General features: G+C 40.6%; 1 protein-coding gene across 1 annotated transcript; it reads right to left on the bottom strand.

Moving 5' to 3' along the window:
• Positions 1–1,461: 1,461 nt before the first annotated feature.
• Positions 1,462–15,649, bottom strand: LOC139730178 (uncharacterized). The gene is made up of 2 exons (XM_071641074.1): positions 14,507–15,649; positions 1,462–1,470 (listed from the first exon to the last, which is right to left on the bottom strand). The coding sequence occupies exons 1-2, from the start codon at positions 15,647–15,649 to the stop codon at positions 1,462–1,464; spliced, it is 1,152 nt and encodes a 383-aa protein (XP_071497175.1).
• Between the last annotated feature and the right edge of the window lie 1,965 nt (positions 15,650–17,614).

Raw genomic sequence — 17,614 nt, forward strand, 5'->3', positions numbered from 1 at the left:
ACCAGACTGTGTAACGTTAGTGTTAAAAAGTCAAAGTAGCCCCGGTCTGGAGCACTCGGTTGAGTGTTGGCGCTGTGAATCTCTAACCCCAACACTACTAACTAGTCACTACCACTAGACCGATGCCACGGTATTTCTACTGGTTCACGGTGGGCTTCTTATCTGACGTATGGACATGTATTGTATGGTCAGCCCAACACTTACCATATAAATTACATGATACATGTCCCAACGTCAGATAAGAAGCCCACCGTGAAGAGACAGGTATCATCGGTCTACCCCAACACGTAAATTTACACGTGTCGGGCAGTTACAGCGCCTCGCAACGTTAACGTTAGAACTAACCCTTCGCCTTACATTGCCCTTAATTTTAGTATAGAATAGTCTACACTGCACTGGAAATTTGAAGAAAAAAAAAATGTCTACAAAAGAAAAAAATAACGGCGCCGAATCAGATGGCTTAATTGGAGCGAAAGCATCGACCGACAATAAATACTGGAGTAAAATATTAGGCCTGAGATTTAGATGGATCCCGACACCAAAATTGTAACACAACAGCTCGCGTCATCGTCCTCGCCGGAACATGCGCGCATTGTCAGCCGCATCTTCCCGGTGGGACCGAGCTGCAGCGCAAGTGCCTACCGAAGTGCAGCAGTGTCTGTAGTCTGATCAAAACGATACACCATACGTAATTGCGTGTTCCTTTCCCTGTCAAAACAGACTACCGGTACGGTATAATATCATGTAATTCAAATCAGAAGCAACCCAAGAATGAAACTGAAAAGGGATGAAAATACTTACAACGCAAAGCTTGGCGGGGTATGTTTAAAAATTTAGCAGACCTTCTGAGCAAATCGTAGTGAGCAGTTGCAAAGAACTACGACCGATTTCCTGTGCCGTATCCGTTAATGTCGCCCTCTTGTGTCCACTATCCGCATAACCTACCGCTGCACTTGTTTCAGTACCAGTCTGATCGATGAACTCGAAAACAGGGACTTGCAAGGCAGACGCTGGTCTAGTATCCAATTTGAGGTGGTATTCATGAGGATTGGGCTTTTATCTTCTTCTTTTTTGCGAGACACAAAGAAATCATATTTGAAATAATATGAGTATACATTTCTTATAGTAAACTAGAGTTTATAAGGTGTAAATCGGTTTTGGAATGGCTGAGACATTTCTGCGCACCACAAAACCAACAAAAAGTCGCCAGACATGGAATTTTAGTTAAGGACAGACTCTGAAAGAGCAGACTCTAAGATTTAACATGAAGTATGACACAATTTATATGGACTTCCGTAACCTATCTAAATACCGGAAAGAACACACACACTCTGGAAAAGTGTGAATTGAGAAAAGAGGCTCTGAAGTACGGCGTCTATTCAAGCGCTTATCTCCCATGTTATTCTTCTACTACCGTGGCGATGACATGGAAAGCAACATTAATTTTTTACTTTATAGATGTCATGGTAGCTGTGCGGTGAAATGGACAAAACACAGGGTGTGAACCATCGGAGTAACAACAATGAAGGGATTATCAGATTAAAGGCATAATTTACCATTTGCAGAAGAAACAAAAACCAAGCATTAGTGCTTAGGGATAGAAACAGCCATTATAAGATTTAAATCAGTATCAACGACTCCACAAAAATGTATACAATAGCTTTAATAAAAATGTTTCCGGACTAAACCGTCTGCAGTTATGGTTTAACAAGAACTTTGAGTACTGATATCTTCTTATATCTAAGGCTTTTCGCAAAATGTTTATATGTCATGGTAGGGTGTATATGATACAACAGAGTTACACATATTCATCAAATGATTATGTGCTATCTTGAATCACTGCTCCCAAAGGTAAACAGGACCTTTAAGCTGAAGTTCCGCATGTTCTGATAACATAATTATTCTGTGAATGATCATTGCCAACTTTCAAAGCAGTAGCATTCGCAGTCAAAAGTTATTAGACTTGAAAGTGAAGAGTGTCCAAAGGATTTCAAGAAAATAAATGAAAAAGTGCCTCTTAGACATACTTAATCATTCTACTCTCCCCCAAAGAAAGGACTGTGTTAGAAAAACTGCTGAAAACACACTTTCTCATTCACGTTATGATCCCAAACTAAAGAATAGCGAGGAAGAATGATAGCTCTTCCAGAAAATATGAAAACCCAAGACTGACTCAACTGACTCATTTTTACCTTTGTTGAGTCCTCACGTAAAATCAATGGGCGCGACGTTTTGTTCGTTTTGTGATGCATGGTCCCATATTATAATATAAAATACTAGTAAGGCGATCCTATCTAAGGTGCATGGGTCCTACCTTTTTACGAATGGTGCGTTTTCGATTCAGCTTTTCGATTTTTTTTTCCATTATCTCAAAAAATTACAGCAAAAAAAAAAATCGACACTTGAAGTTAGGCGTGATCATGTAATTTGACTGAAAGGCATTCGACACTCTATAGACTTGATCACTTTATTTAACTCTCCAAACTCAGTCATTATGGTATTTGAGGTCAAGATTGACGATAATAACTTATATTTTAACGGATTTGATTCCAAGCCCCTTTTAATCAAATGTGGTGTTCCTCAGGGCTCAATCTTTGGCCCGCTATTAGGTATTCTTTTTTCCGTCAATGGTGTCTTTAATAACCACCCTCCCTTCTTTTTTTCCTTTTATAAATTTGATGATGGTAATGATGTATTTCATACTCATAAAGATCTCAAGATTTTAAGTGATACTTTAATGATGCTTTCAAATCCTTCGAAATCATGTGTATTAAAGATTGGAACCCAGTTACCTGCAGCCTACAGAGAATTAGGCTCGGTATATGTTTATTGTGCCAGACATCCTGTCATCACTTTTTTTTTTTTAAAGGTACGAACCGCCCAATTTCATCGGGACTGATGAATGCAGTTTGTTTTTACCAATAAATGTTGTTATATCGGATCTATTTTATATCGATTTTCTTCTGTATAATGCCGACGAACCACTGTTTGTGTGTGTGTGTGTGTGTGTGTGTGTGTGTGACCAATTGATGCTCTATATACATTTCAAAATAAAAATATTGCGGGGGGCCGGGACTCCGTGTTATGTTCAATGTTTACCAGCTCTTTTCCCCCTTGTACATCTGTATAATAAGATATTATAATCTAGTACAGTAATTACACGGTGTGTCCCATGAGGAGGGAAACTCTGCATTGATTTATCTTGTCAAGGAAGTGTACTACACTGCGGAGGATAATTGAAGAGTTTGCGTGTTTTCAAAAACCGATAAGTCCATATTTGCCAAATGGAGATATTTGCCATTAAAGGTCAAGAAAAATAAAGAGAATAATAAGAAAATTTTTGCTTCTTTTGACCATAACTTCCAGAATGTACCCTTTTATGTAGTGACCAATATATCATTTAAAAGGTATTATTTTGTACTTTATGACAGAGATGGTACTTCAAAATCTTCAAAAATGGACTTATCGGTTTTTGCAAACAAACCCTTCATTTATATAATTGAAGAGTTTGTTCGCAAAAAACGATAAGTCCATATTTGCCAAATGGAGATATTTGCGATTAAAGGTCGAGAAAAATAAAGAGAATTATAAGAAAACTTTTGTTTCTTTTGACCATAACTTCAAAAATGTACCTTTGTATCATGTAGTGACAAATATATCATTTGAAAGGTATTATTTTGTACATTATGACAGAGGCCGTACTTCAAAATCTTCAAAAATGGACTTACCGGTTTTTGCAAACAAACTCTTCAATATTGTTCAAATTTCGTTTCTGGTCTAAGGGGCCTATGTACATATTAACAAATTATAAGAAGATGTGATGGAAGAGGAAAATAAATGGTGATCTTCATGATGGAGGCCTGGGTATGGTTTTAGTCTTCAGTCTGATGAGAGGCAATGGAGATGTCTCAGCAGGGCCGGCGGAGCGTTTTCAAAATGTGCGTGTGTGTGTGTGTGGGGGGGGGGGGGGGGGCACTTCTGGGGTTCATGAACTAACAGGCAAAAAAAAAAAAAAAAATGGCACTTACGAGTTTCTTCAGCTGCAAAGCAAAAAAAAAAAAAAAAACACCCCAAAACAACCCCCCCCCCAAAAAAAAAAAAAAAAACAGAAGAAAGAAAGAAGAGTCTTAGTTTTCTAGCACTTCCGGGGTAAAAAAAAAAAAAAAAAAAAAAAGTGTGTGTGTGTGTGTGTGTGTGGGGGGGGGGGGGGTGGTGGGAGGGGTGACACCTTATGAACGTATTCCTTTGCATTAGTGGGAAAAAAGTGTGGCGGGGGGGGGGGGGGGGGCAGCCCCCCTCCCCCCCGGTTTCCGCCGGTCATGAGTCATCTATAAATTAAGTTTCCTTTCTGTTGGATCGCACTGCACAATACAAACCTTGTCATTTTTTTTTTCTTTTTTTAAAGCTTTGTATATATTTTTCTAGCATGTTGCTGTTCATGTGTAGTAGGCCTAACTTTTTAATTATATAGGCTCTATTCTCGATCTCGGCTGGCTGGCCATGGGATTTGCTTACTCGTATTCTTCGTACTCTGCGCGGGGGTTGGATTTTTTTGTTTAATTAATGTTTACGTGTTATGGGTCTCCAATTTGCTGGTCAGCTGGGATCGAGAAGTCCATTCATAATGAGCTCCACTCACAAGCTCTGCTTCTTGCGAACTCACAATATCCATTTGCTCTATGAACATGAATCGTTACTGTGACGTAGTTAGTCTGGTTTTCAATTTATTGAAAAAAAAAAAATCATGCAGTAGCATGTAGTTCCAACAAAAGTTTCTGAAAATCTTTGTTATTCGAATATATATCATATCTTTGTTACTAAGTCTTAGAATGAATTAAAAAGAATTTCATGGGTTATAGAGTAATGTTGCTCTTATAGGCCCCTATCTAATAGAAATAGTCAACCTAAGTTAGATACTAATGTGTAGGGCCTATAGTTGTACAGTAATTATGATTTCAGCCTACTGCGCGACTTTTGGTCGTGTTTGGGCTATATTTACGCAGTTCGAATAGCAGCAACTTGACAAAATGGCAGCCCCCTGTGAGTCAGGCGCTCCGCTTCGAGTCGTAGAGTTTTTCAGCGGAGTTGGCGGATTACATTGTGCGGTAAAAGGTAAAATGCCAAATGTGTGCGCTGAAAATATAGCTAGGTGGGCCCATTATTATCTTTTATGCATGGTAGCTTAGTAGTAGTAATTCTATTGTGAATGCTGTTATAGCACAAGCTCATGTTTTCTGTGTAGGCCTATCGATCGTGTCGTGTGCCATGCATGTCCATTTCATACGCCGCACAGTGGGCCAGAACATACCTGGTTAACCACGTTAACATACATACCTGGTTGTGGGCATTAAAGTTATACAGAACTTATTTGCCCCTCTGCTGCTCCATTGTCTGGGTACGGTAACTAGCAAACTTTTGTTTTCTGTGCTGTGCGGTTTTAGTGAGAACATGGGCATGAGAATTGTTGTTCGGGGTTGTATTTGTCCTTTTTTGACTTCCATGCTTTCTCCAAGCTGGATTTGAAAGAGTTGAGTGATGTACTGTTTACCACATAATCCGGGAGATTATTCCATTCCGTGACGATACGCTGTGAGAAGACATTTGACCGTTTTTAGGTGATCCGAGTATCCTCTCGGATCACCTATTGTATCTGTACGGATTCTTTCTTTCTTTCTTTCTTTCTTTCTTTCTTTCTTTATTTCTGGACAAAAGTTGTGCAGAGGTTAGCTCAGAAAGTGCATTGCCTATCAATGTCAAACTTATACCATATATGTATCATATCGCAAAGACGGCAGCGCAAGTAAAATCATAGTGATCAGTCAACCGTGACGTCACTATGACGTCATTATATGAAAACACATTTTCAATCATATCTCATTAATGGAATGGAGTTTTTCAATGAAATTTACGTCACATATATTTCAAGTCAAGCGCATTCTACTCATATTCTCAAAATTCATCTATGCCTTAAAACGTGCGCGTACGCGCGCGTTGAAATATTTGTATGCTCAAATCGAGCTCAAATTTTTTTTGCACACGTTTCAGACCATTTGGAGCATTTTTTGAAAAATTGAAAAAATCGGACGGACGCGTACGCGCGCGCATATATACGCACGCACAGCTCAAATGCAACAGAAATTTCCCGTTTTTTCACACGCATCGCATGTCTGAAATGCCAAGGTATATTTCTATCAAATTTCAAGTCAATCCGACTCAATATGACGTCATACGGGCCCGTCAAAGTTGAAATTCCGCGCGCGCGTCAATGGCGATATACAGTGCAACTATGCCAAAAAACCGCCAAATTTAAATCTGATTTTACTCGTCAGGATGAACGGTGACCCCCCATTTTCTTTACATATTTTAAAAGCTGGTGAGTTGTACATGTCATTTCATGGGTTGGCGATACTGAAAAAATGATGAAAAGATATCAAATTTCTTAATAAAGTAAAAAAAGTAAATTTTCAAAATGACGTCATCAAATTTCAAATTCACTCGAGCGTATCTCACTTAAATTTCGCCAATTTTCACCCAGATTTCAGTATGTTGTAGCTTACGAAATGTTCTTTCATTAATGTAATAAAAACATTTTGATTGGATAACGTCATCACCTCGTAAAAATGGATTGAAAGTATCCTTGTAAAATTTGACCAGTTTACGTGTTATCTCTATGGGAGAGCAGTTTTTCTGGCAGTGAAAATTGACATTACTATCTTTTTCGAGCACTAGCTCACTTATGCTTTGGTGAATTTTCCCCAGATTTTAGTATGTTATAGCTGAGACTTTGGGCTATCGTTAATGTGCCCTTCATTTTTTCATATGACGTCGGCATCACGTCGAAAAACTTGGTTGAAAATGGCACGTAGTTTCGATGCAGCGTCATTTTGCTTAATACACAGGGCCTATGGAGCATGAAATAGGTCATTGCATAGCGCATCCGACTCGTAATCCTAAGGTCCCTGGTTCGAAGCTCACTCCTGCCAATATTTTTTTTTAATATTTTTTAAACACTTTTTTCTTCTTTTTCTTTAGTTCGTCTGAATCTCCTTTCCTAGCTTCATCTTTCTCTGATTTTTTTATGCTTCTCCTTTAAATTTCTATAAAATAATATAATTTTTTCTTTATTTTTCTTTCTTTCTACTACTTTCTGTGCAATAGATGAACAACAACAATGACTATCAGCCCCATACTTAGCACATGTTTAGTTCATGTCACGTACATTATTTCATAAAATAACAACTACTTGATCGGACACCATCTTGGGTATGTAAATTAGGGTCAAAGGTCATAAATGTTTCATCCAGTATCTTGGCGAATACATATCCTATCTTTCCAATATTTTGCACGCGCAAAGACCATGTTACAAGGATCAGTTCACAAAATAACCACTTTTTGTTCAGATGTCATCTTGTCTGTGTAAATTGGGTCAAAGGTCATATGTACCTTTTTCTCTATATGACGTGTTATCTCTATGGAAGGGAATTTTTCTAGATGCGAAAATTGACATGATTGTCTTTATCGAGCACTAGCTCACTTACCCTTCTGTGAATTCCTCCCAGATTTTAATATGTTGTAGCTGAGACTTTGCGCTATTGCTAGTGTGCCTTTTGTTCTTCATACGAAGACGAAATCATGTCAAAAAACGTGGTTCAAATAAGCTTATCTTTGATGTATTGAATTTTACAAAATAACCACTTATTGCTCAGATGCCATCTTGTCTGTGCAAAGTGGGGTCAAAGGTCATATGTACTTCTTTCTGTATCTTCGTAATGACGTGTTATCTCTATGGGAGGGAATTTTTCTAGATGTGAAAATTGACATGATTGTCTTTATTGAGCACTAGCTCACTGACCCTTCGGTGAGTTTCTCCTAGATTTTAATATGTTGTAGCTGAGACTTTGCGCTATCGTTATGTGCCCTTCGTTTACTCATACGACATCGAAATCACGTCATAACACTTTGCTAAAATTAAAGCTTAGCTTCGATGTATTTTTTTCATATTTCTTTCTTTTTGCAACTTTCTTTGCAATAACTCAAGAAAGACATTCCCTATTACCCCCATATTTTGCACATGTTTAGTTCATGTCACATACATTATTTCAAAAAAATAACAGCTACTTTATCGGACACCATCTTGGTTATGTAAATTAGGGTCAAAGATAAAAAATGTTTCATCCTGTATCTTGGTGAATACATGTCCTATCTTTTTCCACATTTTGCACACGCAAAGACCATGTTACAAGAATCATTTCACAAAATAACCACTTTTTGCTCAGATGTCATCTTGGGTGTGCAAAGTGGGGTCAAAGGTCATATTGTATACTGTACTTCATTCTGTATCTTCGTTACTGTATACGAAATTCGGTACCAAAGATGGCAGGTCTGACTCCCTTTTCTAAATGAGAATCCAAACATCACACAGCCAATGTCCCCTCAACACCGATAAAACATGTATGGTCATGCCTATTTGGATCAGGACTCACATCATTGATTTCCAAACAGATCGGATCACCTAATTTGTCAGTGTTGACAAATTCTAAGTCTAGTTTAGTTTTGCATCTGTTCTTCGTTACCTTGAACTTGTGCCCTCTAGTCCTGTTGTCAGTTCTCAAGTTGAAAAACTTGCCTAGTCTAATGTCTTCCAGCCCATTCATAATCTTGAACGTTTGGATAAGATCTGTTCTATGTCTGCGGTAACTTAATGATGGTAATTTCAGTTCTGCTAGTCTCTCCGGATATGTGAGATTTCTGAGTTTGGGTATTGACTTGGTTGCTTGTCTTTGGACTTTCTCTAACTTCTGAGTATCCCTTTTCAAGCAAGGGTGCCATATCTGGGAGCAATACTCAAGTGATGGGCGTACTATAGACTTGTAGAGTTGAGTGAATGATCGTTCATCAAGTGAAGAAAATGATCGTTTGATAATTCCCATCTTACGATTTGAACTTGCTGTGATGTTGTCTACATGAGTTGAGAATTTCAGCTGATTGTCGAACGTGACACCTAAATCCTTCTCAGTGGTAGAAGATGAGATGAAAGGACCTTGAGATGTAAGACTGTAGTCAAAGCATGGGTTTTTCTTCCCATAATGAACCACGTTGCACTTATCTGTATTGAAAGGTAACTTCCATATGTCTGCCCATTTGCTCAGCTTTTCAAGATCTCTTTGAAGGGCTGTGTGGTCACTGATGTTGTTTACCACAGAGTAGAGTTTTGTGTCATCGGCAAATAGTTTAACTGTCGCCGTTGGCGTTCCAATGATATCAGGCAGATCATTAATGTAAATGAGAAATAACTCCGGTCCAAGAATGCTGCCCTGTGGTATGCCACTCGTTACATGGGTTGGTTTAGACGAAGTTCCATTTACTACTACTTGTTGTTGACGATTCTGCAAGTATGATTTGATCCAATTCCCTAGTTTTCCTCTGATGCCGTGGGCGTAGATTTTAGATGAGGTCAATGAATGAGGTCAAAGTGCGCCAAAATTATGTCCCAGTATTTCTTTTTGCCAAAACATGTCATACTAGGGTAATTGGGGGCGTAGAATCGATTGAACATATTTTTAATCGCATTGGAAGTCAATTTGATACTGATTTCTTATTGGCTAATTTAATAAAAAAAGTATGTAAATGACGTATTAAGCAAAGCAATTCTTAGCTCACAGTGCGCCAAAATTGTATTCCAGGGGTTCTTTTTGCAATAACATGGTACTGGAGGTAATTGATGACGTAGAATCGATTGAACATAATTTCAAACGCATATGACGTCACTGTGACACTGATTTCTTATTGGCTAATCAAAAAAAATGACTGTAAATGACGATTATGCAATACTATGTAGTCAGAGTTGATCTATTTTTTCAAGGGTTGATGTGACAAGAGCTAGATTCATGCCTCTCATATTCACTAACATATGATTAGACCTATACTGCCAACTTATAAAAAAGAAATGTTTCTATAAGGATCATCCCCTTCCCAGAGAGAAAAAATATATATACTGAAGCTTATAGTAAGGGGAAACTAAAACCACAATTTCGATGCATCTTACTTTAACATTCTTCGATCAGCTATTCTCTATGGTGAACAAAATCAAACAAAATTTTCTGTTCACTTACGGTCTTACTCGGAATCACTGTCAGAGCTCTCACGGTCAGAAAAATGATAAGACGCTTTGATCATCTCCTGAACCTCACGAGGTAATGGTCGGGACTTTGGTGCACTTATCGACCTACTGCTGATGACAATATCGCTTGTTACCATGAGTCTATGGAAAACATCGCTCATGTTATCAGTCCGGGATGTTTTGCGTGCATGCTTTCGACGGAATACTAGTAGCTTGTTGTCTTTATTCCTTGCCTCTTGTGCCTCCTCACTCGTCATGCCAATGGGGAGTACTGATGTTGAAAGAATTCTACTGCCATGAATCAGCAAAATGTGGACACTTACTGGCATTCTGAACCAAGGATACAGCTGCACCTGCAGCTCTGCTGTTTCTCTACAAAAACTCCCAAATTTGTCTGGATTGAGGGGAAGTTTGCAAGAAATAGCCACGAGGAGCAAATGTAGTCTATGTACGAGGGATTCGTCTAGTCCACAAATATCAGCAAACAAATGTTCATGTTTAAATGCCCTTCGTGCTGTGTTCCCGTCATTTGTGTTCCCAGCCCCCTGTTTCGGCTCGTCAACTTTGAGAGCTAGTTCCGTTTTAAATCGATCGTGGATCTGCTGCTTCCGTTCTGCTACTAAAGCCTTCTCCTCGCAGGGGCGTCACCAGCTTTTTTTCAAGGGGGGTGCGTTTTGACACTAAATGTTTACGAGATTTTTTGGACAGAAATTTGGAATATAGAAAGCTCTCAATCCCTAGACTTTTACTGTTTTTTGAGGGAAACCAACCGGGGAAAGGGCACCGGCGTAGCTAGGATTTCATCTTGGGGGGGGGGGGGGGGGGGGGGGGGGGGGGGGGGGGTTAGTATGCGAGGGAGCGAGCAAGGGTGGGGGGAGGGTGTGGAAGTGCCGGAGGGGGTTGTACCCCCTATAAATGGATTATGGAATGACGGTGTGAAACGACAAATTACTGGCAGCTTGAAAATTTTGACATTTTACAGTCCAAAAACTGCCATTTGGAGCCATATTTTTTCGCTTTGGAAATAAAGGAGGGGTGGGGGGCGCAACGGGCGCAACTGCCGGTAATTACTGGCAGCAACATCAGGAGAATTGCATAACAATTAAATGCGAGCGAGCGAGCGAGCGAGCTTGAAAATTTTGACATTTTACAGTCCAAAACTTGCCGTTTGAAGCCATATTTATTTGCTTTGGAAATTAAGGGGGGGGGGGGGCGCACCGGGCGCAACTGCTGGCAATTACTGGCAGCAACATCAGGTGAATGGCATAGCAATTAAATGCGAGCGAGCGAAGAGAGCGAGCTTGAAAATTTTGACATTTTGCAGTCCAGAAACTGCCATTTGGAGCCATATTTTTTCGCTTTGGAAATAAAGGAGGGGGGGGGGGGCGCACCGGGCGCAACTGCCGGCAATTACTGGCAGCAACATCAGGAGAATTGCGTAACAATTAAATGCGAGCGAGCGAGCGAGCGAGCTTGAAAATTTTGACATTTTACAGTAAAAAACAAACAAACTGCCGTTTGTAGCTATATTTCTTCGCTTTAGAATTTAAGGGGGCGCATCGGGCGCAACTGCTGGCAAATACTGGCAGCAATATCAGGAGAGCATAATGATTACATTCGAGCGAGCGGAACGAGCGAGCTTGAAAATTTTACATTTTACAGTCCAAAAACTGCCGTTCTTAGCCATATTTATTTGCTTTGGAAATTAAGGGGGGGCGCACCGGGCGCAACTGCTGGCAATTACTGGCAGCGACATCAGGTGAATGGCATAGCAATTAAATGCGAGCGAGCGAAGAGAGCGAGCTTGAAAATTTTGACATTTTACAGTCCAGAAACTGCCATTTGGAGCCATATTTTTTCGCTTTGGAAATAAAGGAGGGGGGGGGGGGGGGCGCACCGGGCGCAACTGCCGGCAATTACTGGCAGCAACATCAGGAGAATTGCGTAACAATTAAATGCGAGCGAGCGAACGAGCGAGCTTGAAAATTTTGACATTTTACAGTAAAAAACAAACAAACTGCCGTTTGTAGCTATATTTCTTCGCTTTAGAAGTTAAGGGGGCGCATCGGGCGCAACTGCTGGCAAATACTGGCAGCAATATCAGGAGAGCATAATGATTACATTCGAGCGAGCGGAACGAGCGAGCTTGAAAATTTTACATTTTACAGTCCAAAAACTGCCGTTCTTAGCCATATTTTTTCGCTTTGGAAATTAAGGGGGGAGGGGCACCGGGCGGAACTGCTTGCAATTACTGGCAGCAACATCAGGTGAATTGCATAACAATTAAATGCGAGCGAGCGAAGAGAGCGAGCTTGAAAATTTTACATTTTACAGTCCAAAAACTGCCGTTCTTAGCCATTAATTCCGCTTTGGAAATTAAGGGGGGGGGGGGGGGAGGGGGAGGGCGCACCGGGCGCAACTGCAGGCAATTACTGGCAGCAACATCAGAAGAATGGCATAAAGATTAAATGCGAGCGAACGGAGCGAGCGAGCTTGAAAATTTTGACATTTTACAGTCCCCAAACTGCCGTTTGTAGCTATATTTTTTCGCTTTGGAAATTAAGGGGGGGGGGGGGGGGCGCAGCAGGCGCAACTGCCGGCAATTACTGGCGGCAACTTCAGGGAGAATGGCATTATGACTAAAAGCAAGCGAGAGGAGCGAGCGAGCTTGAAAATTTTGACATTTTACCTTCCAAAAACTGCCGTTTGCAGCTATATTATTTTTTTTTTCGCTTTGGAAATTAGAGGGGGGGGGGGGAACGCCCGGTGCGCCCCTCCCCCTGGATCCGCCACTGGTAGTCAAGGGTGTGGGTTTATGTTCATGACTGGGGGAGGTATGACCAGCGAGGTGGCGTCGAAGTGACCAAGCGGGGAAAGGATGTCCAAAATCTGCACTTTAGAGCATCCCCTAAACTAATTGTGCGTGTTTGTTTGTGTGTGTGTATTGTGTACATGGAAAAGTTAGGAATTAGCCCATGTCAAGTCTTTTTATTGGCAATGCAAGACATTTTCATATAGACTAGTATGTAAAGCAACACTGCAAAATCAATGATCTAGCTTTGATATAACGAAGCGTAAGGTACAAAGGTGTACATTCTACATCACATTGCGCAACATTGTAGCGACTCTTCGTTCGGATGTACTGAGTACACTGCGCACATCCTGCTTATATTATGCAGAATGCCAACCAGGAATCACAATCTTTTGTCGGGTCCGGGCTTTTTGAACAATGTTTCACACTATATACCTATTTAATTATGGTTAAAAGAAATCATAGAAAAATATCTTATTTCTGGATCACCCTTTCATTCAAAAGCAGTTTACTAACACTTGAACTACTATTTCGGTAAATCTTTTTTTTTTTTACCAGCGGATTGGGAGGGGGCGCACCCCCCCCCCCCCCCCCCCCTCCGTAGTTACGCCACTGCTTTTGGGTGAAATAATTGGACAGATTTCTTGAATTCTAACAAAAAGCAAGAAAGTCTTTTCATCGCGGCAATTATGATTATGTGGGGTGGGGCAAATGGTGCGCTTGCCTTCCAATATTTTTATGGGGGCAACATTTGTTTTCTTTCAAAAGCAAGAAAATCTTCTCATTTCGGTAATTATCAATTATGGGGGGGGGGGGAACTAAAATATGCTTGCCCCTCCATGTTTTTTTCTTTTTTTTTAATGAGGCTAAGGCTTGCTCTTGGGCTGGCAATATGGATTGGTCAGAAGTAACGTACATAGACCCTACATACTTGTAAGTAGCATACGTACATGCAAACGTGTATAAGTGCTCCGTATCGTACGGATGTACAGTACGGTCGATAAATAGTAAACACTGTAGAATACTAATATATATTGTATAAAATCAGTGCTGCCAGAACCAGGGGTGCGAATTGTTTTTGCCGACGATTTTGTGTGTGTGTGTGTGTGTGTGTGTGTGTGTGTGTGTGTGTGTGTCCCTGGTGCAAAATATATTTTTTTTTAAAATAGAAAAGAATAATTATTTAGCGTCCGGCGTTGAGGTCGCTCGCAGACTGATTTTTTTTTTTTTTTTTTTTTTTTTTTTTAAGGATCTGAAGGGGGGTGCGTTCGCACCCAACGCACCCCCCCTGGTGACGCCCATGCCTCGTTTGTTCCCACCCGCCACTTTTTCACTGGAATGCGATATGCGATGTGGAGTAGCATTTCAAAACACCGTATCCACTTGTGGAGTGGAGAGAGACCGTACTCAAGATGGGACTCTTCTTCTCTGCTGAGTAATTCTTCAATGTTATTGAATTGCTTTGGCGTTGCCCCGCAAATAAAGCATCGCATAGATGATTTCGTCTCTGTCAGTGCGTTTATCACCTTTTGGTCAACCATTGTGAGATGTACAAAATTTAGGTCATACGTTACTTGAAGGTCAGCCTTTCTGTTGAGGTCCGCTTCCACTTCGTAGTTGATATCCAAAGTAACATCCATCGGTTGCAAGTTGCGAATTTCTTCACTGATTGACATGTTTTCCTCTTGAGATAACTCAGTTGTTTCTTTGCTGAACTGCAGATGAATCGGGCGGCAAAATCCCGTTGAAGAGGGTACTGGGTTCTCCCACAATACACGACCATTTGAAAGCAGCTGCAATGGGACCATTGTAGTGCAAAACAAACTCTCATCGGATTGACCTGTGGAGGTGAACATCTGCTTGTATTCACTCTGACCAGAAGAGCCATCGAATCCCCACTTACAAACAAGCTTACATGGGAGCTGTTCATCATCCTCAAGATTCTCGACAACTTCAGTGATTGCTTCCTTCTGTTCCTGGATAATCCTGAGTGCCGTGTGATCGAGGAGATTCTGGAGAGGGACTTTGGCAGAATCCTCCTTGATCGATATATTTGCAGGGTAGCATTTCTTTTTGGCTCCTCTTACTGCGTTGTAGGATGGATAGATGTCTGCATGCTTACATTTTGCAGCTGTTCTTATCGTTTGGTAAGACTGCTTTGTCATGTCCGTTTCTAAAAGTAGTGACAATGCTTCGTCAGGTGTGTACGATTCTTGTGTTTCAACTGGTTGTGATATGAGTTTTCTCACTTTCGTAGGTCTTGATGGGGATATCAGAGTAAAGTTGAGGACATACTTTAAGTCCCTGTTTTTCTTGTATGCTCCCTGCGATGCTGCAAAAAGCAGTTCCGGTGGCTCTGTGTGACTCAGTAGATCTTGCGCCTTTCTTTGCTTGGATCTTTTGGACAGATGTTGCCATTTTTTAGATGGACGGCCCGCAACGGGCTCTTGATGAGACGTTCCAGGTACGTCCTGCATTAGCAACCTACTGACCTCCTCTGTGAACATATTGCCATCGAGCCAGTCACTGTAGTTACGCAGAAACTTGTCCAAGGTACGATTGCTGTTCTTCCACCTCCATCTGCACTTGTACACGAATTGTCTGATTGACTTTGATGCTTGGATGTGCATCTCATTCCCTGATAATCCATGATGCTGACTCACAAAATCGTTCAACTTTTCAAAGCACACTTCCGCATCATTTACATTTGTAAACATCCTTCAGCATGGGCGATTTCCAAAAAGTTTCCGTTTCGTTAAAGGCATGGATTCCATGCTGATAGATCCACACTAGTCAAGCAAATATTGTCCAGGGCTGTAAATGAGTGAGAAAATAATCTTATGATATAGAGGCTTTATTCACTGATAGGTGAATGTCTTCACTCTAACAGTAAATGTGTGATATAAAACCAATCTTTGATATCGTCATATCAATCTCTACCTCATTACGTTATATTAAAGCCACATCCATTTATATGAGCTCAACACTCTAAAAACTAGTCTCTTGAATACTATACTGGAATTATAACAGCTTATAGGAAGTCTCCCTAATAGTAATACGGAGAGAGAAAGGCTAACGATTAAGCAACTAAGAAAGAGTTTTCAATGTATGAAAGTCTGCATCGTTGATATATTTAAAGATTTATTAAATCCATACCATGTGAATCACTATTTACCTTTTCTGAAGAGCAGAAGAGATATCACTGGGTACACAGATCGTTGAAGTTCTTTGATATCCGTATCGCAGAGCTGGGAAAGTATGGCTTGTGTAGTGATGCCTAGGAGGTACAAGGCGAGACTATACCCCCATGGCCATAGCACACTTGCATCTTTGGAAGAGGGGACTTTTAGAAACCGAAACTAGCGCAATGAATTATCATCTTGTTTACTTTTTGGTGTCTAGGCCATAACATGGGTGTTAATAATGTGTTTATTGGTCCTTGACGTGTAGGAGGGGGGGAAAAATCATGCGCGCCCCCATGCGGCGGTGTATGATGATAGATCCTTCCCGGTGCCTGCGTGGTCCAAAATAGACGTATTTTACGAGTGAAAATCGTCTCTAACACAAAAAGTGGCAGAAGGTGGCAGCTAAATCTGGTATCAACTTAAAGCTGAGACATCAGACAATGTGGTGGATGTAAAATTTAGTTGGAAATCCGTGGCAATCGAAACATTTCACATAGATATATAAAAAACACGAAAATTAAGCTTATTTTCCAGGATAATTACGCATAGTATTCACAAAGATTGCGTTCCTTTGTATCTTCACACCATTGATATAGTAAAATGGACTCTCAGAAATATGTGGGTGCAATCATAGATTGATATCTTAAGAACTACATGTCGAAATAATTGTTTCATTGGAGTGGTGACAATTTGCACTGAAACTCGTAATACGTTGCTTTTTGCTACTTGGGGGTGGTGATATACCCCTTTAATCTGCGTACATGAGTTTAAGATTTTACTGATATATTCTTCAAAGTTATGCCTTTCAACAGGGCATGTCAAAAGTCCAACAATAAAAATTGCCTAAAATGACTTTTGGCGCACTTTCATATCTCTCTGGCCCACTGTGCGCCGTAACCACACTGCACTGCAGCTCCATGCAAACAGGTCGGCCGTCGGGACTCGGTCTTTGTTTGGCTTTACTAATAGTGAGCATGATGGCCTGCTCAAAATATTGGTGCCCTGCGCTGCGGCATTATCACCGTCGCGTCGGCCACCGCATCCGATCCCGGCACGGATATAGCTAGGTGGGCCCATTATTATCTTTTATGCATGACATGATATGAAGGCGCTGCACTGATCGCTAGATTAAGCTCATCTTTCTCCTTCCACTTCAACTGACAAGCAACAACAAAGTCAAAGGGTCTTCAGCAGAAAAAAAAAGATAACTTTACCACCCTCACACTTCAAGATCTCTAACTTTTATTTTTTGTTTGTTTAGTGCCACTTACGTACTTTCGGGTAAAAAAAAAAAAAAGGTGGGGGGGGGGGGGCAAAATGATGACACCTTATGTGTTCCTTTATGGTGCACAGAGGCCAAGTACCTGCTTTCCAGAAATCATGCCTGCATTTGTGAGGTCAAAGCTCTTACTCATTGTGTATGCATGCTTGACAAAAACCCTTACCTTGCATATCCTCTTTATGTATGTATGAAACCAAAAACTGCACGAAAAGTTT

This window comes from Diadema antillarum, unplaced genomic scaffold, assembly GCF_040938485.1.
Source record: "Diadema antillarum isolate AM-2024a unplaced genomic scaffold, OU_Dant_1.0 seq00000297_RagTag, whole genome shotgun sequence".
Classification (NCBI taxonomy): domain Eukaryota; kingdom Metazoa; phylum Echinodermata; class Echinoidea; order Diadematoida; family Diadematidae; genus Diadema; species Diadema antillarum.